This window comes from Anabrus simplex, chromosome 1, assembly GCF_040414725.1.
Source record: "Anabrus simplex isolate iqAnaSimp1 chromosome 1, ASM4041472v1, whole genome shotgun sequence".
NCBI lineage: Eukaryota > Metazoa > Arthropoda > Insecta > Orthoptera > Tettigoniidae > Anabrus > Anabrus simplex.
Genome location: NC_090265.1, coordinates 1,662,789,980 through 1,662,813,031, shown reverse-complemented (window position 1 = coordinate 1,662,813,031; position 23,052 = coordinate 1,662,789,980). Strand labels below are relative to the sequence as shown.

Sequence of the window (23,052 nt, the reverse complement as noted above, 5' to 3'; positions counted from 1 at the left end):
GTTTCCTGCAAGTCTTCCACCAAGGTAGCCATATAAAGAGGCGTATTATTGTCATGATGATATACATCTAGTCCGTGACAGAGCCACAATCAAATATGCTTACAGGGATAGGTGAGTTGAAGCCTACACAATCCTGTTTCAAACAAATGGTGCTTTTTGAATTTTCCCAGCCATTTCCGCAACTTTTACTGTCCCTCTGATGTGTTCGTTTCAGACATGGTCCAGTCTGGTTACTGCACAAATTCATCTCAAAATCTTAATTTCTGACCCTCTAATTCTATTCACTTGTCCTTTAATCAAAGGCCATGTTTCCATGCCGTGCATCGTTGCTAGCATCACCACTGTCTTGAACACTTTGCCTTTACGCCTCGCTGGCACCCTTTTATCAAAGAGTACCGCTTTTGTCTCTTTCCAGTTCTTCTACCCGGCCTACCTACCTGCTTGCCTGCCTATAATCTGCTAGCGAGTTCCGAATCTACATTTCCAGTTTTTTTCCAAGGCTGATCCCTGATATTTGAATTATCTCACTCTCCTAATGCCTTCACCTTTCATTTTAATTTTCAAGCTCTCTCCATTATCTCTTCACCGACATAAAGATGCAGATATTCTGTTTTCGTCCTGCTGATCTTCAACGCCCTCTCTTCCAGTGCTCAAACTCAATGCATCACTTTCCTCAGAACTTCTCTTCTTACCCTCTGAACACAGTGCCAAATCATCTGTATACATCACACACTATGGTTCTGCATCCTTCACCTTCTCTGTCATCACATCCATTATTATATTAAACAGGAATGGACCCAAAGCAGATCCCTGGTGCAACCCGACTTTTATTTCGAAATCCCCTGTTTCTGCAATACTACTAAGGAAGTTCACTTTCACTTCTCTGTACACCTCCTGTACCAGTCTAACATTTTTCTCAGAGGCATTCTTTTGCCTAAGACATCACCATATCTCTCATCTTGTCGTACATACCCCAGTATACATGGCTTATCAATGGCTACTTCAGATCATCTGCTATACAGCTGCCGAATTGTTGGCTAGTTGAACCTAAGTAATTCTTTTCTCATTCCGATTTACTCCTGCAACATCTAAATAATCTACTGATAATATGAACTATCCAAAATAACTGTCAAACCCTAGAAATGACAGTCTGTCAGATATGCAGACGAAGGGATACCTTCATCTCATTTTTATCTGCCTCAAATCGGCCGATGTACGTCCTCCAGTATCATCATCGACATGCGAATACTGCGTCAATTAAGTTCACTCTTTTTTTTTTTTCATGTCAAGGACATGGACATTAACAGATCATTCCGTTCCGACGACGATTACTTTGGCTGGGATTTATTGTGGCCTACAGAGACACCAGTTTCATTGGCAGGGTCAGACCATAATACAAGGCAGTTTAATGCCTGTACAGGCAGTGTAGTGTAACGTTGTATTCCATTTATGTATATCATAACAGAGCGAGTTGGCTGTGCGGTTAGGGTTGCCCAACTGTGAGATTGCGTTCGAGAGATAGTGGTTCAAACCCCATTGTCCGCAGACATGAAGATGGCTTTCCGTGGTTTCCTATTTTCACACCAGCCCTTTCCGGTCCAATCGTAGCCGTAAGACCTATATGTGTCGGTGGAACGTAAAGCCAATTGTTGTATATTTCTTGCACATAAATATACCTCGGAGTGTTATGGAAAGGCTAATCATAGTGGTTACTGAAATCAAAACAACAAAAAAATTTCAGAAGAAGCACATTTACTCACCAGGTACCTCAGTATATGAAATATAATTTACAGTTATATTTACAATAATAAAACACGGACAATTTTCAATGCTTTATTGTGAAAAAATATTTGTTTTTTCCTAATATAATGTTCTGAGATCATTAGAGGAATTTCTTCTTTTGTGCAATAATTATGAGATATTTACTTGTACAAATCGTATTTACTGAAGTGGTCAGCTTGATGATGTGGCAGAAAATTGAACGTAGAGCTATACCTCAATGTACTGCCTATACTGTGCCTAAATTCTCGTAACTGTTCTGTCCTAGACTTCGACCTCTGCAGCCTGTATACCACTCTCGTTCCCGTGATGTCCTCAACAGGATCCCTTGCGAGCCACGATCCCTTTCCAACATCCTCGTACGATATCACACCGGGGGGAACTGACAAAGAAGAAAGAAAAGAGAATTAGAAGCTGAAGAAATTCATTGAAATTTTAGTTTAAATTCTATCTTTTGGGCATAGGATCACAGGAATTAAACAAGTGTCAGTTTTGTTTATGAAAGATCACAGATGCCATGTGCCTTTAAATGAATATTTACCTCTTAGAGTTATTGAAATTGCTTCCAAATTAACTGGCGTCCCCGTGCTTATAACCTTTAATGATTCAGAAAATACCTACGGAAGTAATCCCAGAGTAATAGTTTAAGAAATTATTATGAAAAAATGGAATGGAATGAAAGCGAAGAGAAGTAATATATTTTAAATCCCGCAGCTGTGTCAAGATGCAATTAGGAAAAAAGAAGAGTTCGAAAATCGAAACCAAACAATGCACTGATTATAATGTTGATGAAAGGGTGAGGTCATAATACCAAGGAAAGGAACATTAGAAAATGAGCAAAATGCATTTGACAAGGATATCGGCAAGTGATGAAGGAGAGTCCAAAAAAGAACGTGGCCTTGTATCCGAGAAGATTTAACAATGAGAAATGAGAATCGATATGGACGATAGTGATGATATGGAGAAACAAGATTTATTATTTATTTCGTTCTCCTGAACCTGCATCCTACATGTCCCAACTCGCAAAAGCAGGATAAATCCACCCTTTCGCATTCCGTATTCCCGCCTCTCTCCTGTTCAAAGAACTTTCTTTATCCGCATATCAAACCTCCTCAACTCTTTATCTTTTGACAGAAACTTGGACGCTTTTCCTTCGTATGCCTCCTTTTATCGATCCTTCCTTAACATAACCTAGCTCATTTCATTTTTGTTCCTTTTTTCTCTTCTCTGCCCCTCTATTGTACATATTGTAAATATTTATTTTTACTGTACCACACCGTTACTTATGTGTCATATCTGTATTTATCTTACTGTGCTTATCTATACGTTCTTCTCTTCGTTTTACTTTCAAAATTTTTTCTCGTTATTGTCTTTTGACTTTATGTTTTATGTTTTTATGTAGTTATTTTGTTAGTTTTTAATTTTTTCCGCTACTTTTCTCATTAGATGATTTTTCCTCATTTTTCTTTCATTTACCCTTTATGTTTGCATTATGTTACCCCATTGTAAATATATTTTTCACTGCGGAACTCTTTAATTCGTCTTCTCGCTGTTTTGGTTCCCTAATAAATATGTAAAATATATATATATATATATATATATATATATATATATATATAAACAATATAGAATATCACGTAGGAATTGAGAACGGCAAATACCGAGGAAAATGGTAATTTAATGGAAAATTAAGAACTGGATTTTGAAATCAGCAGGATGATCTTGGAAATATTTTCTATTAAAACGTGCGAAATCTACAATGCAACGATATACCACTTAAGACTAGAGATAAATTGTTTAAAACGTAGAATATGTTTATCAAAATTAATCTGCATAGATAAAATATTCATTATACAATCTTCATTATAGACTGCTATAACTTACTAAACGCTCGATTTGTAACTAGCTATGTGACCTCGTTTAGTTATCTTTAGAAACTTAGTCCAACCATCATCATCTTGGACACCTACTGTATTTCTCAGAAAGGCATCTGACCAATTGTAGAAAAAATCCCTCTCCGAATTGTGAAATATTTTTCCTTCAATGGATGGCTTTAAATGTGGATTTTTACCCACTAGAGATAAAATACTCCCCCTCTCGTGGCTTTCTTTGTTGATCTCATGGAATGTGAATTTCCAAAAATAAGTTTAAGGGCTCTAGAAGGTTATTTTATTTCGAGATTTTCCGAGTGAGTACTTGAAGGTTTTGATGTTTGATTATTCACGTTATTGAAAGCTCCGACGGTATTCAGATTTGGCATTACCCTACGTAAATGAATAAAATACTAAATAATAACGCAGAATAAAGAAAATTGCCTTAAAAACATGTAATTAATGAAGGAAATGACGTAAAAGTAGAAGGAATGGAGAATAATGACTTAATATATACGCATTCCTGTAATCATTGGCGATGATCAAGATTTATACCAGGTGGCCCTCCAGCCCCTTACTTTGTACTTACAAGTGTCCCACATGCCGTGATGATGAATGGGATGCCTAATCGCTGGTTTACAAAGGAGCGCTACAACGTGCTTTATCTAGGATGTGAAACAAATAGAAGTCATTTTACTACACACATTATCTAAGAGGGTGCATTTGTACACACGCCAAATATTAGGGAATAAAGTTTAATAACTCATTAAATTATACAAATACAGACATTCCACTCTACCGAAGATTTGCTTGTATGTGGTATGAGACTCGAACGATCCATCAGCTCTTAATTACAACTCTGTTCGGCGAAATACGTGTATACACTCAGGAGGCTATTTGGAAACCCTACTCACAGCCAATCACAGGTTATCGGAGCTGTCAACGGGAACAAAGAAAATGGTAGCATTCCAGCATGCATAATGCAGAAGTGTAATACAGCAGATGTCATCAGTGCGAATTGACAGCCTTGAAGTCACAAAATTATTCCTCATTCAAAATACAGCATTCTATACAGAAGTCAGGAGTAAGAATGTACGATTAAGAATTAATGGTGTGGGTGTGGGGAGACGTCCACCCCCATCTTAAGGAACTTCCTGAGAGTGATAAAAGCCATTTAATAGATCGCTTCCCTTAGGTGAACACAACTCCCTTAATGTTCGCAAATGCTAAACATCTGTTGAATATTTGAAAATAACTTTTTCAACTGATCGCAGAAACATCCTAAAACCACTTATCTTTTTCGAGGGTCGTTTCAAGTCGCACTAACACATTGAATGTTTTCGGACACTCACGGATAGAAAAGAACTAGGAATGGGAAGATAGCGGCCGTGGCCTTAATACTGAAATACAGCCCCAGCATTCGCCTAGTATGGAAACGGGAATCTTAAGAACTAATGGATTATATGTATGACAAATATTCATCAAAGCATCCTTGAACCGCTGATTCTCAATCATCACTGAGTTCCTCGATCAGTGCTTGGTTCCAATGCATTATTCACTGGTGCATTTATTCAAAGACGAACGTGTAATTGCACATAAATCGTGCGCCGAACCGCAAGTAAACTATGTCACCATATAATATGTTGGCTCTAAAACATCAAAACAGCCATGATATTGGCTAAGGTTTTGATGGTCTGCATCATATTTCCATCACTATATTTCCACTGGCCTGCAATCAGGGCAGTCGCCCAGGTGGCAGGTTACCTAGTCCTCACTTAAAATATATCAAAGGAGATGGAAAACTATGGAACATGTCCTTCTATGCCAAACTCTAACTCCTTTTCCTCCAAACGAATATTTTCCCTAATTTCTCCTCTTACTCTTGATCTTTATCTTCATGTTGTGACCTTTCCTATTTTTTAAAACGCCACTTAAACTTACTCGTCTACTAATGCCACTCCACATCATCTTTCCACTGACAGCTCGGAACTTACCGCTCAGTCGATCAGCTCGTCTCCTTCCTCTCAAATATTTCCATCCCAAACTTTGCAACATGTTCGTAGCACTACTCCTTTGTCGAAAATATTCCAGAACGAATCAAACTACTTTTCTTCGGAGGTTCCTAGTTCTCGAATCAAATAATTCTGGTGAGGGACCCATACACTGGAACCATACTCTAATTGTGATCTTACCAGAGAAATATATGTCCTCTCCTTTATATCCTTAACTACAACCCCTAAACACCCTCATTGCCATATGACCAGGTCTGCAACCTTCACTTGCAATCCCGTTTATGTGATTTCTCGCGATGATCGATGATCGCGATGAAAATGGAATACATTGCTGTTGTACGGAGTGCTTCACGCTGCTATGTGCTGGTTTAGTGAGTGGCCGATGTTTCGGCACCTAAATACAGACTCGCACCAGCTCCTAGCGCAGAAGAGATCCACAATAACCACCTTGTCAACAGAGTAAAGAGGTTGTGTAACCGGCACCTAAATACAGACTCGCACCAGCTCCTAGCGCAGAAGAGATCCACAATAACCACCTTGTCAACAGAGTAAAGAGGTTGTGTAACCGGCACCTAAATACAGACTCGCACCAGCTCCTAGCGCAGAAGAGATCCACAATAACCACCTTGTCAACAGAGTAAAGAGGTTGTGTAACCGGCACCTAAATACAGACTCGCACCAGCTCCTAGCGCAGAAGAGATCCACAATAACTACCCTTGTCAACAGAGTAAAGAGGTTGTGTAACCGGCACCTAAATACAGACTCGCACCAGCTCCTAGCGCAGAAGAGATCCACAATAACCACCTTGTCAACAGAGTAAAGAGGTTGTGTAACCGGCACCTAAATACAGACTCGGACCAGCTCCTAGCGCAGAAGAGATCCACAATAACCACCTTGTCAACAGAGTAAAGAGGTTGTGTAACCGGCACCTAAATACAGACTCGGACCAGCTCCTAGCGCAGAAGAGATCCACAATAACCACCTTGTCAACAGAGTAAAGAGGTTGTGTAACCGGCACCTAAATACAGACTCGCACCAGCTCCTAGCGCAGAAGAGATCCACAATAACCACCTTGTCAACAGAGTAAAGAGGTTGTGTAACCGGCACCTAAATACAGACTCGCACCAGCACCTAGCGCAGAAGAGATCCATAATAACCACCTTGTCAACAGAGTAAAGAGGTTGTGTAACCGGCACCTAAATACAGACTCGCACCAGCTCCTAGCGCAGAAGAGATCCATAATAACCACCTTGTCAACAGAGTAAGGACGTTGTGTAACATACTGAGATCATTAACACCAACCTGAAACTTTTGGGTCCTCACCACCCACTGATGAATTCATTTGGTATTTACTCTGCAGCAGCTGACCATCGTGTTATGTAGTCCCTGCTACTTTTATACGAACTACGAATTAGAGGTGTGTCATATGCAAGTGTTGTCGGTTCGCTATGTTTCTTTGTTTGGCTCCATCTATGTATACTTACATCCAGATAGGCTTATAAGAATTTTCCACGGAATGAATTGTTGCAGAAATTAATGTCTAACTTTTAAAGCTAGTCTTCGTAAAAGAAGACAACATTTCTATGAAACATGTGTTACATTTCTTTTTCTTTTTTGTTTTAAATTGTAATGCACATGTTCTTTTTTATGTTTGTGAATGATGACAATTAAAATCAGTGTTACAATTTTATGTAATACTTAGAGTTATGTGCGGGCCCCGTGGTACAGGGGTAGCGTGCCTGCCTCTTAGCCGGAGGCCCCGGGTTCGATTCCCGGCCAGGTCAAGAATTTTTACCTGGATCTAAGGGCTGGTTCGAGGTCGACTCAGCCTACGTGATTAGAATTGAGAAGCTATCTGACGGTGAGATAGCGGCCCCGGTCTAGAAAGCCAATAATAACGGCTGAGAGAATTCGTCGCGCTGACCACACAACACCTCGTAATCTGAAGGCCTTCGGGCTGAGCAGCGGTCGCTTGGTAGACCAAGACCCTTCAAGGGCTGCAGTGCCGTGGGGTTTGATTTGGTTTGGTGTTTAGAGTTATGTAGTTGTGATGTAGCATACAGAGCATTAAAGGGTGTACCAACTATTCACCATTTATTACTTGTTTGTGTAACGACGTTCTATATCACTGCGCATACAACATTGTTACGTGTTATAAGTTATTATATATGTTTTACTTTAGATCTGAGGTGCTCAGCTGGGCGCCCATTGAAGCTAGGCCAGTGTGGCCGGGCTGGCGTGACGTAAATGAGGGCAGCTTACGTAGCAAGCATACGTCACAGTGAAGCGAGAGAGCGAACTTTTTAGGGAAGGGAACAGTGACGTTCGATCGTGACTACGAAGCTCTCCTCCACTACTCAGCCATATGCCGACTAGGGTGCAGTATTTTTTAATACGCTATGATCGCAAGAAAGGCGACCACTTCAAGATTCCGGTTTGGTTTATACTGCGTCCGATATGAACAGTCAGTTTTATTTTCTCATATTTACACATTCAAAGAAAACTAACACGTTATAATTTTTGTGTTACGATTTACAAAGTTGCAGGGTTTAAGCGTACAAGTATAAGCTACGATTTACAATTCCTTGGATTTCCATTTAAAAAGTAAAATTCCTGCTATTCGTTCAGCAAAAAGTAATATATTTGCATAATTCAATAAGTTTCCTGCTTGATTTCGCACAGTGTTGTAGTGTTGTGTGAATAGGGTACCCTGTTCAGTGAATTTCTAAAAATATTATTTCAAACTTATCAAGCGCCCGATTTCGAGGGAGTTTCCCCACGAGTGAGGACATAGATATTTGATATCCAAGATTAAAGTACAACAACAATATAAAAATATGTACCAAATAGATGTACGTATGCCTTCAAATACATAACATAACTGATGTTAAGTATGACTGGATTGTTGGTGAGTTTATCAGATAACTTAAACCCAAACAAAAACAAGGCACATTTTATCCATCTTAACTCCGTATTATATAAGAAATGTTTCTAAAGCACCTCTTTAAATTTAATAGGGAAACTTGTAATTCATAACGTTCATTACAAAAATATTTGAAGTTGTACGCCTAACTCTATTGTATTCGGGGAACATAAAAAATTTATTAGTTACAGCGGAAATTGAAAATAAGGTGGATTTCTGCCCTCTTTTATGCATTATTTTCTGCTTCTATTTCAAACTCGGGTATCGCGGCAGTGATCGAGAGTGATCTTAACAGCCTGTGACGTAACCACAACGTCACTGTGTCTGAATAGCATGCGCTCATTGCCTGCCTGCCCGCTCGCTTACAGTGCTGTGTGCCCGCGGGACGAAATGTCCAGCGTGAGCACCTTTGCTTTAGATCATCTTCGAATGGCAGGAAAATCACAAAGGTGATATTAGCTAACAAGTAATGTTTATTCAGATCGCATTTGACAATTTTATCTCAAGAATATGACAAATGTTGTCTTCTGATTAGTTATTTATGATGTCTGTAACATTTTGTAGATGTCTCTCAAAACGTTGTTACGACTCACACTTCATTTCTTACATACATACTTGAGGTCTATTGTTGACGATTTAAACAACGATAAACAACGTAAGCCAAGACAGTTCTCTAAAATCACCACTTCTCGACTGCCTTTCGCCGTAGGTTCACGTTTCATACAAGGGTTGTCTTTAGTACGTTTTGGCAACTGTTTTATTTGTTGATACATAGCATGCATACATGGTTCTTAAGTTCTACAGGCCTTCGATATTCACCAGCGTTACGTACAACATGTTCCCAGCGATGCGATATCCGTTGGATCCCGTTGGCACTGCCCAGTCGTGTCGACAGCGCGAAGAGAGCGGTCGGTGGCCTGCAAAACGTCTTTAATTGTACGGAAGTGCTTCCCGCGTAGTGGCACCTTCATCTTAGGTAGATGGAAGTCACAGGGAGTATGGGAGGTGATAGAGCATCCCCAGCGATTGAACAATTCAGACACAGCTCCTGCTGTGCGTGCGGTAACAATGTGTCGCCGTTTTCTTCTCAGAGCTGCCCGCAGATTGTTTTGCAAATGAACATTAGTACGCCGCATTAACGGTCTGCCGTGGGTGAACGGTATCTCTACTAATGCGGACACAGTCTGTACATGTTCGTCACTTACTGGTGGGTGACCAGTTCGAGACCTGTCCAACACACATTCGCGTCCTAGGCAACGTTGTTGTGTCGTGCGACCTCTAGCACACTAGATTTTTAACCATCTTCTCTGTTCCTGCTTGGAAAACATGACGACTGTCTTTCGCGAGCGCTTGCTAACGATTGCTCATTTTCACCTGGCCACTGCAAACGGAAGTGGAGGGGAAAGGGTGAGCTCATGTACACTGAGGAAAAGGACGCAGGTAAGCAAACCTTGCTAAGGCCCGGTTTCACAGTTTGAGTTTAAGCCGAAGCTTTAGTAAGCCACGCACGCCGCTTAAACAAGGCTTACTCTTTGGCTTAAACACTACGAGTTTCACAGTAGGGGGACCATGTGCAGCTTTACTAAGCTGAACATCTCCGAAGTTGGTAATGCTTGCGCATGCGCAATGATTCAATTCTCATCTTTGTTTACATCCGTAGCCTATGATTGACTGACTTGTAGGTTATACATCGTTTATCAGCCAAGATAATTTAGAAAAATGAACGGAAAATGTTATTCCAATAATAGTAACAAAAATAAAGTTTAAAAAAGGTCACTCGCCCGTCCTGCTGACACGTATTACCACTACAGTCAAAAATCGCCATAACTTCTGAACCATTCATGCAAATAATGTCCTGACAAGGTTATTGTAATCCTTATAAAATACTGGAGGAGGTCAAACAATTTATTTCGATGAGGAATTCGAGGATAATATCGAAATATTTATTTATGTTATTTAATGTTTACCGCTGAGTATAGCATAAAATCGCTTCTAGAGGGCAAACGGTTGGAAATAGGTATATACCATCACGGACTTTTTTGTAGAGGTTTCTATGCTCTACATTTCGTACGCTTACACTTGGGGTCTATCGTTGATGGTTCACGCAGCGTAAGCCAAGAAAGCAAGTGACCGACCGACATTTTTGTCTCTTTTACTGTATATCGGAACACGGAAACTGTATTATTTCACGAGCCTCGAAAGAGATTCAGAAATATAAGTTATTTAATGTTAATGTTATTGGTTTTACGTCCCACTAACTATGAATTTGAGCACCTTCACCACAGGACTGAGACAGGATCGAACCTGCCAAGTTGGGCTAAGAAAGCCAGCGCTCTACCACCTGAACTGAATACTTAGCTTAAACCTCAGTTTCATACAGCTTAAGCCAGTTACAGATAAGCTCGGCTTACCACTTGCACTCCCCACTGTGAAACTCGTCCAGAGTTTAAGCTCCCGCTTAAGCCCAATCCAAGGCTTAAGCGTATACTGTGAAACCGGGCCTAAGAATAACAGACCCCAGCACCGTTGTACGGCTGTACTGGAGAATAGTTACCAAAACTTAAAAAGCAACCAATGTACAATTAAAATTTTCTCTATAAATGACCTATACAGTGGTGGAAAATGCCTCAACATCTACTCAGTTCTTATAAGTGAGGTTTACACGGTATGTTAAGTTACTAATTAACTTCTAATTGGTAATTTAATAAGCCTTGTAGCCTGACATCTAAGATGCGAATCCTTTACGGGGAGGATATCCGCATATCTACCAGCCAATTCGGTAACATTCGCAAGAAGACGAGTAACAAACAGGCTCGACTCGCTTTTCTGACATCGTTATGCTCCAGATGTTTCAAGATGCCCCTCGGGTCTTTTGGTAGCCAGGAGGAGGAGGAGGAGGAGGAGAGACTCTATAAGGCGAAGCACAGTGACCAACTTCGCTCTCTGGGGAGACTGACTACCTCGGATCCAGTAGGGGTACATCAGACACCTTAATATATCTGGTGAGGTCCAGTTTCATGGCTACATAGTCAGCTTAGTGCTCTTAGGTTCATATGGTCTCGAGTTCGATTTCCGGCCGGGTCGGGGACTAGGTGTTTGTGTTGTTTTCAACAACCCTGCAATTCATACAGCACACACAACGTTATCTTCCATCATAATAGAACGCAGTTCTTATACACGGCAGATGTCACCCACCCTCGTCGGAGGGTCTGCCTTACAAAGGCTGCATCCATTACAAATAGCCACACGAAGTTATAATTATGGATCAGTGATTCAGTGTTGGCCTCCGGATACCAAGATAGTGGGGTTAAAACTAGGCAGAAGTACTCGGATTTTTGAAGTGCGGAAAAAGTCTACTCAACACTCCATGCCGTACGATGTCGGCATGTAAAATATCCTTGGTTACACATTTGGTGTTTACCTGACAAAATTCATTAAATCTCAGCCCAAGAGAGTTTCGGATTACTCGTTCTGTCATCTAGTGGGCCTATTATTATTATTAGTAGTAGTAGTATCGAATTCTCCCAATATTGGAAGACGTTAAGCAAATAACTCAGTCAATTCTTCTGTGGGTTCTTCTTGTTGATCCAACAGGATTTTATTCTTTCCGAGAAGGCTTGTTTATGTTGTTCTGACCACTTTGGTCTGTACTGTTTTCGTTGTGGTTGCACCGATGTGCGAGGGCCGTACTATAGTGCTTTACACTTCATTTCCTTTACGTCTGGGTGTGGCTTACATTTCACTTTTGAAGGTGGTAACGTGTAACTAGTGTCTTGTTCCACCGTTTGGTAGCAGCACACGCACAGGCGCCAACGAATGCACTCGTCATAGCCATTTCATAACAACAGTCACTGTAGGAGCAGACAGCATGGAAAGGGAACCCGTTCTGGAAGGAATGTGACAGAGTCAACACCAGCCAACATGGCCCGGGTCAAACAGGCTATCCAAGGAAACAAATGCATCACATGTACGGAAATGGAGACAGCCACGAGAATTAGTTTCTGACTTCTTCACGTTCTTGTTTTCTGTTGAATGTCAGTGTTTCCCTTCCATAAAGGACTGTTGGTTCTATGATTGTGCTGTAATGACAAACTTTTGTATGTCTTGACATGGAACTTTTATTGTAGATATTTTGGACTAACCCTAATGCGTTTAAAAAATTTTTGGAGACGAGTTTGCTGTGAGATCTTTTCAAGACCTGTCGGTTCGATAAATTCTCAGAGGTAATTAAAGTAAGGGATCCTTGTTATTATTACTATTATTATTATTATTATTATTATTATTATTATTATTATCCGTTCGGGGCATAAGTGGGAGTCTCCGTGGCTCAGGTGGTAGCGAGCCGGCCTCTCACCGCTGGTTTCCGTGGTTCAAATCCCGGTCACTCCCTGTGAGATTTGTGTAGGGCAAAGCGAAGGCGGGACAGGTTTTTTCCGGGTACTCCGGTTTTCCCTGTCATATTTCATTCCAGCAACACTCTCCAATATCATTTCATTTCATCTGCCATTCAATAATCATCGCCCCAGAGGAGTGCGACAGGCTTCGGTAGCCGGCACAATTCCTATCCTCACCGCTAGATGGGGGCTTCATTCATTTCATTCCTGACCCGGTCGAATGACTGGAAACAAGCTGTGGATTTTCATTTTCGGGACATAAGTCCGTTCGTATTGTAATCAATACAGCAGGAATATTCAGCCTGGGGAGGCTACAACCTGCTCTACAGCAGAGAAAACATAGATGCCTTGCACTGGAATGGCTAGGAGTTAAGCCGTTAACATCTACGTCCACGCCGTTAAGTGGCTATGCATACCTTCCAGGGGTTCTAAATGGCGATGAGAACGGCCTTTTGCCCCCACCGTATAGAATACGTAAATATATTCGAAAAATCGGCATACTGTACGTTAGGTACAACAATATGGTTCAATCCGCCAAAAAAAGTTAATAGTAATTTGCTCGTTTTTTCGCCAAAATGGCCTACATAAACACGGACAGACACCGACCGAGGATTATATTTTGTTATAGGCCTATGTATAGAAGCCAGTAGATGTAAAGCCTTTGTTGCAAGTAGATTTACATTAGTACGGTTCGAAAATAGAATTAGATACTTCAAATCTACAATACCATACTCCAGCTACTAACTATACCACACACTGGTCTTCTACGATAATATATACTGCCACCTACCTTTGATGCCAGCTCCCACGGGCGGTTTGTAGCCAGGATCCAACAAAGCAAACGTAGATGCCTCTGGTCGTATCCCTCGCGCCTTCTCCCACTCGTACAGACGTTTGGTGAACTTCTCTGATATTCCTTGGAAGCGGAACAAGCCCGTCGATGTCGGAATGAGCACCTCTTGTTTACGTGGACCAGATCCCATCGCCAGCCGCATTTTCTCCAGTCTGGAATCATTATGAAAGTTTGAGTACAATGCGTTAAGTGTTAGAAGTGAACTTCGGTATATATACTGTAAAACTTAATTTATTAAATCGTGGTTTCGTGAAAAAGAAACTGCAATTTTCTGCTGTACGTTTAGTATGTTTAACATGGAGCGTCAAGAAAAAGAAAATAGCAAATACGTATTCCAATTTATTTATTTCGCTTATGGCTAGTACATAACTCTACATACAAACATTAAAAAATATAACAAACAATATAACACTTCAAACAATCAACCAATCTCAAACACAGATCACAAACTCAAATCTAAACTGTTCAACCATTGTACAACACCTTCAGAAGCACTCACAAACTCCTTCAGCTGACCGGAATATTACCTCCTTGGACATTCAATGGCAATATGACGGATGGTCTGTTTCCTCTCACCACAGTCGCACTCAGGGGAGGAGCGCATACTCCACGTATGCAATAATGAACCACATCGACCATGATTGGTACGGACTCTGTTGAGAAGAACCCAAGTTCTTCTGGGGAGATTAGAACCAGGTGGTGAATATTAAAGACTAAAGAGGGTCTGCCATTCATCTGGAGCTGTGTTGGTCCACTCCAATTGTCAAACATCAGAACCATTAAAGTTCCTATTGATGAGTTCCCTTGTAGTCTAAATGGGCGGAGATCTTGATTTCAGACGTCCGTATCTTACAACCATATCTTCATGAATGGGAAGACTTGGGTTCATTGTTATCTTCCTGAACTCGCGTATTAGGTTGTTTTGTCTGCGTATTCTTCGAGGTGTTATGTCGCTCAAGACTCGCAACCAAAAAGGAGGAGTGGATCTGACTGAGCCTCTGACAATGCGCATCGTCTGATTCAGAACAACATAAATGTTGTTAACATAAGGCCTATTCAGCCAAACAGATGAACAATACTCGGCTGTAGAATATACCAGTAACAATGCTGCTGACCTAGAGTGGATACTGATGCTCCCCATGTAGAACCTGCAAGTTTCTGAATGATATTGTTCCTGGTCTTCAGTTTAGCAGCGGTATTCATTAAATGTTTCCTCGGAGTAATTCTTGATCGTATTCCAATATGTTAAGGTAAGGGAAGTTTTAGTGCTAACAGTGCAGTTCGTAAAAGCTACTCATTGGACTTCAGCTTGCCATTGATAGCCTTCACAGTAGACCTCATAGCATCCAAAAATACAATAAAACATTTAATCTACTCATAATTTCCGACCGTACGGATCAATGGCCAAATGGTTAGCGACCTGGCCTTTGCTCCAAGGCGACCCGGCCTTGATTCCCAGCCGTGTCGTGGATTTTAACCCTAATTGGTTAATTACGATGGTTCGGTGGCTGGGCGTGTGTACTCTTCAGAGTTAGAATTAATGACTCGCTCCATGGCTAAGTGGTTAGCGTGCTGGCCTTTGGACACAGGAGTTTCGGGTTCGATTCCCGACAGGGTCTGGAATTTTCACCTTCATTGGTTAATTTCGCTGGCACGGGGGCTGGGTGTATGTGTCGTCTTCATCATACTTTGATCCTCATCATGACGCGCAGGCCGCCTACGGGTGTCAAATCAAAAGACCTGCACCTGGCGAGCCGAACATGTCCTCGGACACTCGCAGCACTAAAAGCCATACGCCATTTCATTTCATTAGAATTCATGACCCATTCTCACAGACGAGCAGGCTGCCTGACAGGCTTTAACTCAGCATTAACATCAACACTCGCGGTGGGTCTTTTTGACACACAATTGCAAATAAAAATGTATAACTGTGTTCATGGTGTAATATGAGCGAAATTATTCATTCGTATACGAAGTATGAAGTCCTGTTCCTTCTCTGAATGATTAACGTAGTGGCCTTCGATTCAAAATGCTCTGGGTTCGATTCTTGGCCGGGCCTAGGATGTTAAATTCGTATGGTAGATTCTTCTCGATCGGGGACTGTATGTTTGTGTCCATCATTGTACACAGGATACACCACACCACACTACCGACTATTACAGAACATGTTCTGTTGATCTACCTATCAGTCACGCGAGTATTTAGGGTTAGGAACTGAAAAATATGTCAATACGATAAGAAATATCGACGCGTGAACGAACACTGACCGCGGCAGCTACACAGAATTTTATTTGATTAACTCTTAAATGCATGGTTTTTAATTTTCAACTGGAATAATAACGATGATTAACATTTAGTAGCGTATCTATAAAACACGAATGATGCCTTTACCTATCTCCAACTAAAATTAAGGTGAATAATTAATGTTTAATTGAATGCACGTCATAAGCTATATCATGCATTTATCACTGAAGACATGCCACGTTTTGTTACCGTACTGTCTTAAGTCATTGCTAACTCTCATCTAGCATAAGGCGATGCAGGAAATATTAGATTAAGAAATGAAGTCATAAAGGAAGTAGATGAATATTGTTTTACTTGGACCGAGCTCGATAGCTGCAGTCGCTTATGTGCGGCCAGTATCCAGTATTCGGGTGATAGTGGGTTCGAACCCCACTGTCGGCAGCCCTGAAGATGGTTTTCCGTGGTTTCCCATTTTCACACCAGGAAAATGCTGGGGCTGTACATTAATTAAGGCCACGGCCGCTTCCTTCCCAGTCCTAGCCCTTTCCTGTCCCATCGTAAGACGTATCTATGTCGGTGCGACGTAAAGCCAATAATTAAAAAAAAAAATTACTTGGGTAGTAAAATAACTAACGATGGCAGAAGTGAGGAGGACATAAAATGCAGATTAGCACAAGCAGGAAGAGCTTTCTTAAGAAAAGAAATTTGCTCACTTCAAACAGAGATATCGGAATTAGAAAGATTTTTCTGAGGACTTATATCTGGAGCGTGGCATTGTAAGGAAGTGAAACATGGATGATAACTAGCTCAGAAACAAAGAGAATAGAAGATTTTGAATAGTGGCGTTTCAGAAGAATGCTAAAGGTAAGTTGGATAGATCGAATCACGAATGAAGAGATACTGAATCGAATTGGTGAGAGGAGATCAATTTGGCTAAATTTGACGAGAAGTAGAGATAGAATGATAGAACACATCTTAAGACACCCAGGACTTGTTCAGTTGGTTTTAAAGGAAGTGTAGGGGGTATGAACGGTAGGAGTAGACCAAGGTATGAATATGACAAGCAGATTAGAGCAGATGTAGGATGCAATAGTTACGTAGAAATGAAAAGGTTAGCACAGGATAGGGTGGCATTAAGATATGAATCAGACCAGTGTATGGACTGATGACTCAAACAACAGCAACATATGTATATACTATAATGCGCTGCTGCAATTATTTATTTCAAGTTGACGCTCATGTGGGCGAGCTGTCCACTCGTGAGAATACGAGCAATCGAATGGTAAATGCTGTACAAACATCCAATCATGAAGGCCCTTGGAGGAGTGGAAGGTAAAGACTTCCACCATTGTTAACCGCGGCACGTGATGGGGTAGAGTGGTTAGCTCTACGCCCGGTCGCCTTTGCCCCAGGAATTAACCTGGTACTAATTTTTGGTGTAGGCTGAGTGAACTTCAGGGCCATATGCACCTCCGGAAGTGGAAATTTCGTTTCTTAAATTTTACGACTTCCTGACGGGGATTCGAACCCACGTCCTTCCGGGCGAACCGAGCACGCCTTTACCGCCTCGGCCAGGCAGCCCCTAACAATCATGAACTGGAGAAAATAACCATTGAAGGTCAAAATCACTGTCCCAGCCTGGAATCGAACCCGGGAACCGTCGGAGTAAAGACCAGAATCCTAACCAGTTAAACCATGCAGCCGTACCATAACGTAACACTTACACATGAAATAAAACTATATTTAGCCGCTCACTAATTTTCTAGTCATTTCTACGTATATCTTCTAGTAGTACACACACACTCGCGTCGGGTCAAAACTCATCAATAGCAGATGGGCAAGAAATTATTGTTAACAATGACCTCCACTGCAATAAGACAAATAACTGAACAGATGAAATTACATGGTGCTGGCGATATTTTATAATACCATGTATCAGTGAGAATTGATGAAAGAGCATTCACTCGGGTCTTTGTGAACCGACGAGAGTAATTAAGGGCTAATGGTATAAATTAAGATTATTTAAGCACCATCGGCCATGTTATATCCTTATTCCATTGAGGACAACGTTCTGGCTATAAACCAGCTTGTAGTTACAACACATCACACATGATGGCGCCACAGCATAGATGAATGATGATATATCCTATTACCACTGAAACCCTACTTTGTAAAAACATAATTTTAAAACCTTATTCCAGTAGGATCTTCCTTTCGTGCACCATAACTTCCAATATATATTTAACTATATGGTTTATAAAAGGTTGCAATCATTGTACTATCTTATTGAATTTGTCAGTTACAACTTTATGCTATTTAACTATAATATATTATTCTGTCCTACTATAATTATGGTAAATGTATGATCTAGCATTTTAGGTTTATGCCGTGTCAATAACCCAAGACGAAACTCTTTAGCTTTCGCAGAGAACTTAATGCCGCGTCTTCAGAAGAAACCCTCGACTGTTCAGGAGGAAGTCGAAGAAACTCTCAACGAGGAAGATACCTCTGCATTCGGGAGACGATGGGGGACTGGTCCCCACCATCGGCTGCCCTGAGAATGGTTTTCCGTTCTCCAGGACTACGGCGAATGCCGGGACAGTTCCTAGTATAGGCCACGGCCGCAAAACTCTCTCAGCTTCTCCGAGCATCTCCCTGGCCTGAAAGCCGGCGATACCTTCTAGGAGGCCCGCCGTCCCCTTCAGGGAAGGAATGAAATTTTTTTAGTAGTAGTACTTTTAGAAATTAGTCGATATATGTACCTCTCATCTTTTACAATAAATAAACTTGATATTTCCACCTATTCAATACAATTTGTAATTGAATTTATTGTAATTATTGGTTCAATACGGAAAAATGAAATTTCTTACGTTAACTGTCTTCTTTTAAGTATTTCATTTAATCTGCTGTATATATTAAAAGAGTTTACTAAAAAAAGCTTTGGCTTCCACTGGACCGATTTGCTTCGTTTTTGTTTTCTCTCCGGAATTACCTGCCGGTGAATCATGAGACAATGATAGGTCTCTAAGTTCAGCCAAGTTTGAGTAATCATAAAATCAAATCATTAAATCATCACTCCAATAATTGTAGGCGAAATCTTACCCTAACCCGCAATACATTCCGTACTTAGCAGGTTGCTAAGCGACTAACACTTTCATTAATATTCTGATATACGTGATTTTCATCCTTAGTGATGTAATTGCATTCATCCATGTTTGATTACTACTGTACCTGTCAAGCTAGAGAGTATACACTTCTTCTGATCACGGAAAAACAATATTCCCTACTAGTTACTCTTTTATTCTCTAACTTTTGCCAGCTTACAAATATATTCAACAAATGGCAGAGCGTTCCTAATAACTTACATGCTGCTCAGAGAAAAAGTCTACGTACAAACAGACACCATCATAACATACGCCTTAGACATTATTTGGGAACACCTATCGAAGGAAAACCTAGCTACACTAGAAAGAGCGAAGGCCATGCATCTTAAAAAGGTCTCTGCCTGGCAAGAACTCTCCTTCGAGACTAACCTATGAGCTCACAAGACAACCGTTCAAGAACTGTGATTAAAAATACCATTGCCTTCTACGACACAATACCAAGCTTTACATCAAGAACAGAAGGACAAAAAAAACACGAATATATGGATAGATTTTTGCCAAACAGACAGTATGATAGTGCCAGAATGGGTGATTTCTGACTACGAACTGCGGCATACCATAAAATCATTGAAAAGGGCAGGCAAAATAATATGACTACAACAGGCATATCAAGACGAGTTATCTGACCTATTTGTAACGAATGCTGCGGAGCATATTTCAAAATATTCCAGGAAGGGTCCATTTCCTGAATTTCTTGGATTTTCCAAGAGCAATTTGAAGTTCTAAACACGAGACATCTTACCATGGTTGTAAGAACTAATAAATTCGTGTGAGATGGATTGTCCGCCTCTGTGGTGTAGTGGTTAGCGTGATTAGCTGCCACCCCCGGAGGCCCGGGTTCGATTCCCGGCTCTGCCACGAAATTTGAAAAGTGGTACGAGGGCTGGAACGGGGTCCACTCAGCCTCGGGAGGTCAACTGAGTAGAGGTGGGTTCGATTCCCACCTCAGCCATCCTCGAAGTGGTTTTCCGTGGTTTCCCACTTCTCCTCCAGGCGAATGCCGGGATGGTACCTCACTTAAGGCCACGGCCGCTTCCTTCCCTCTTCCTTGTCTATCCCTTCCAATCTTCCCATCCCTCCACAAGGCCCCTGTTCAGCATAGCAGGTGAGGCCGCCTGGGCGAGGTACTGGTCATACTCCCCAGTTGTATCCCCAGACCAAGAGTCTGAAGCTCCAGGACACTGCCCTTGAGGCGGTAGAGGTGGGATCCCTCGCTAAGTCCGAGGGAAAAACCGAACCTGGAGGGTAAACAGATGATGATGATGTGAGATGGATTAATAATAATAATAATAATAATAATAATAATAATAATAATAATAATAATAATAAAAGTAATTTATTGACTATGTCAACAAATTCCTGCAAGAACAAGTTGCCAAACTGTCAAAGATCAGGAATAAATGTCATATATACTGGTAAGTATATATTTTAAGAGGAAAAATGGAATGATTATGGCACGAAATCAAGCAGGTCCGGATACATGAGATCGGAGTACTTTCACAGATCTTCGAATCGCAGCAAATACAATTTTATCGACGCTTTTTACAGGCAGATGAAACTCTTTCCAGAATGTTATAAAGAAGTCTGGGATGGTACCACGTGCTCCAACTATCAATCCGATGACTTTAATACGGTCAAGTTGACACTTCTGTTGTAGAAAGGGATTGTCGGCTCGTACAAGTTCTTTTTCTCAAGATGTACTATCTCGGGCTGCCCAGTATAATGACCGACTCCAATCCTCAGACTTTAATGCTAGTCTGGTTCGTGCCAAGATGGGGAGTCGAGTAGCCGAGCATGTTGGAAATGTGAGTTCATTGTTTCCGTACGCAGTCGGTGTAATTTCATGAAAGTTGACTATAAATATTGGTTTATTTGTAGAATTTAATTGTTGGAGTGTCTTTATATGAGTCAGTGGGAATTTAGGATCTGTATATATATGCAGTAGGGGCTGCATGGCCGAGGCGGTAAAGGCATGCTCGGTTCGCCCGGAAGGGCGTGGGTTCGATTCCCCGTCAGGAAGTCGTAAAATTTAAGAAATTAGATTTCCACTTCCGGAGGTGCATATGGCCCTGAAGTTCACTCAGCCTACACCAAAAATGAGTACCAGGTTAATTCCTGGGGGCAAAGGTGGCCGGGCGTAAAGCTAACCACTTTACCCCATCATGCGCCGAGGTTAACAATGGTGGAAGCCTTTACCTTCCACTCCTCCAAGGACCTTCATGGCCTGTACGGAGGTGAATTTGCTTTGCTACATATATGCAGTAATGTGGAAATGTGTTTGTTTTGATCGTGTTGTGAATCTGATTGAAGTAACTATGGCAATGCCTCTCATACAACCATTCCTAAGTTTTCTAAGGACTATTTTGAAGTCGATGACAAAACAATAGTGTGTATACATCGTTTTGATCTTCTGATTCATGCCGTGATTACCTGTTATCAAGCAGACTATATCAAATTGAAGCTCGTCCATCAATAGAGTCAATAGAGGTTTTTGAATTCATGTCCCTCAATGGGTAATTATATCTTTAGTGTTTGAACGTTCCATTACCAATTTTACCATAATTGCGTGAGGTACTGTATGCCATACGTCAACACGGGTTTTTAAGAGTTTCCAAGAAAGGAAAGCTCAGGATCATAATTTCGGGTGTACCTTCCTTTTATTAGGTGTTGAACATTCGCCGTTAAATGCGAAATTTATTATTTCTTTTAAATATGATTTTTCATTCCAAAAATAATAGATTGTTATCAGAAAAATATTAAGAAATGATTTATCCAAATTAATTTTTCCCTTTTCATTCCCCACCCTGAAGGGGTGAGGCGGGCCATCAAGAGGGTTGCGCCCTAACTCTGGCTGAGAGTTGAGAGCGTGTTGAGGGTTGTGTTGAAAGAGGAAGGTGGGTAAGTGAGTGTAAAAAGTGGAAGGGAGGATGTGGCTTTCTTTCTGAGTTTCCATAGGATGTATAAAAAGCATGAATTAATATATTTAATACATATACATACATTGGTTAAACGAATAGGTTATATATATGCTTTTTTATTAAATCTGGATTTCCAAGTGTTGTTAGTCATGATATGAACATTGGGCTTCATTTTTGGTAACAGATAAACAAAAAGAGGTGTAGATTTTAAAATAAGCCTACTTCAGTTGATTCAATACAGTATTGGTTTATAAAGACATATCTTATATATCCTATGTATAAAAATGAATGTTTGTTTGTTTCGTCGTATTCTATAGACTCATAAACTACTGCACCGATTTCGCTGAAAATTTCATATTTTGTGCTTATTGCTCCTGAGAGGGTTATGGAAGTGGTTTGACATGTTAAGTCTTCACCATTCCCTAGATCTAGGCCCTTTGGCACATCACAATAGGCTAATATAGACGAAATATAGAATCTGTCGTACAAGGACGAGATAAAGCTAATTTGAAGCCTCGCGATGCGAGGAACGATCCTCGGTATGTCCCTATGGCACCCGAAAACTGCATTTTGAGGTCCCAAAACCAACCGTTTTCGAGACATTGGCACCTCAGTACCCCGGCTCTGGGAATCGGCTGAAGAAGTGACCCGCCGTAACCATGGCAACATTAAATCAAGGATTCCAGATTATCAAAAAAGACTAATATTAGTGTCGGTCCATAGTTTTCATGGTCGCAGAGACGAACTGTGACTGACTGACTGACTGACTGACTGACTGACTGACTGACTGACTGACTGACTGACTGACTGACTGACTGACTGACTGACTGACTGACTGACTGACTTATTCACCATCGCCGAGCCAAAATTACTCGACAGAACAAAATCAAATTT

General features: G+C 41.0%; 1 protein-coding gene across 1 annotated transcript in view; it reads right to left on the bottom strand.

Annotated features, from left to right (window-relative positions):
- The window catches only part of LOC136858667 (serine-rich adhesin for platelets), a 500,703-nt gene that overhangs the window by 162,894 nt on the left and 314,757 nt on the right, over positions 1 to 23,052 (bottom strand). Inside the window, exon 7 of the mRNA XM_067138381.2 lies at positions 13,770 to 13,984. Within this exon, the coding sequence (XP_066994482.2) occupies positions 13,770 to 13,984 (215 nt within the window). The remainder of the gene's footprint in view (positions 1 to 13,769; positions 13,985 to 23,052) is intronic.